Genomic DNA, 910 nt, shown 5'->3' with positions numbered 1-910 from the left:
ACTTGAAGGGGAAGGTGCACCCCCCCCCCCATTATAAAGGACAATAGTTTATACTGACCTTTTTCCTGAAGATTGGCTTGGTCTGGCCACCGTAGCCGCTCTGCTTGCGGTCGTATCTCCTCTTTCCTGAAGAGAAGGCAACATACAGGTTACTATGCCAAGTTACAGAGAGAGTGTGACTGCAGAAAACATGGACAATAAAGTTTTGAGGGGGAAAAAAACAGCAACATTTAATACCACGGGGGGGGGTGGTGTCTCCTTACCTTGGGCGTAGAGGGAATCTTTACCCTTCTTGTACTGGGTGACCTTGTGAGGCTGATGCTTCCCACATTTCTTGCAGTAGGTGCGGCGGGTTTTAGGGACGTTGACCTGAAAACAAGATGGAGGGACGGCTCAGCATCTGAATTACAAGCAACTTTCACACACCGTGGCTGCCCATCTCAGAGAAAGGAATCGTCCTCCCCTGAGATGATGGGCATGGTCACATGTGCCAGAGTTCCAGGAAGTGGGATTCATCTGCCCTTAGTAAAAATGGCCACCTTGCATAGGGGGTAGCACCTTAATACCTGCCTGGTCCAGCAACCATTGGTGGAATCTCCTCTCTGATACCGCCTGTCACAGGGTGACAACCCTCTCTAACACCCCCGAATTATCCGCATGGTCACATTTCCTAGGTTTCCAGGAAGTAAAGGCAGATGGATTCATCTGCCCTTAGTAAAAATGGCCACCATGACAAATAGGGGTAGCACCTTAATACCTGCCTGGTCCAGCAACCATTGGTGGAATCATCTCCACTCTGATACCTCCCCCCCTCTAATGATCTGCATGGTCACATGCATGTCCTAGTCACATGTGCCAGGGTTCCAGGAACTGCCCTTAGTAAAAAAAAAATGGCCACTGTCAGAAGACT

At 49.6% G+C, this 910-nt stretch overlaps 1 protein-coding gene across 1 annotated transcript in view; it reads right to left on the bottom strand.

Annotated features, from left to right (window-relative positions):
• The window catches only part of LOC108805034 (60S ribosomal protein L36a), a 4,445-nt gene that overhangs the window by 2,547 nt on the left and 988 nt on the right, over nt 1-910 (bottom strand). The window contains exons 2-3 of the mRNA XM_018576987.1: nt 264-369; nt 59-126 (exon numbers count right to left, since the gene is read on the bottom strand). Of these exons, the coding sequence (XP_018432489.1) occupies nt 59-126; nt 264-369 (174 nt within the window). The remainder of the gene's footprint in view (nt 1-58; nt 127-263; nt 370-910) is intronic.

The sequence above is a fragment of the Nanorana parkeri genome, unplaced genomic scaffold (assembly GCF_000935625.1).
Source record: "Nanorana parkeri isolate BGI_ZX_2015 unplaced genomic scaffold, ASM93562v1 scaffold81, whole genome shotgun sequence".
NCBI classification, from domain to species: Eukaryota; Metazoa; Chordata; class Amphibia; order Anura; family Dicroglossidae; genus Nanorana; species Nanorana parkeri.
This window is presented reverse-complemented; position numbering and strand designations above follow the sequence as displayed.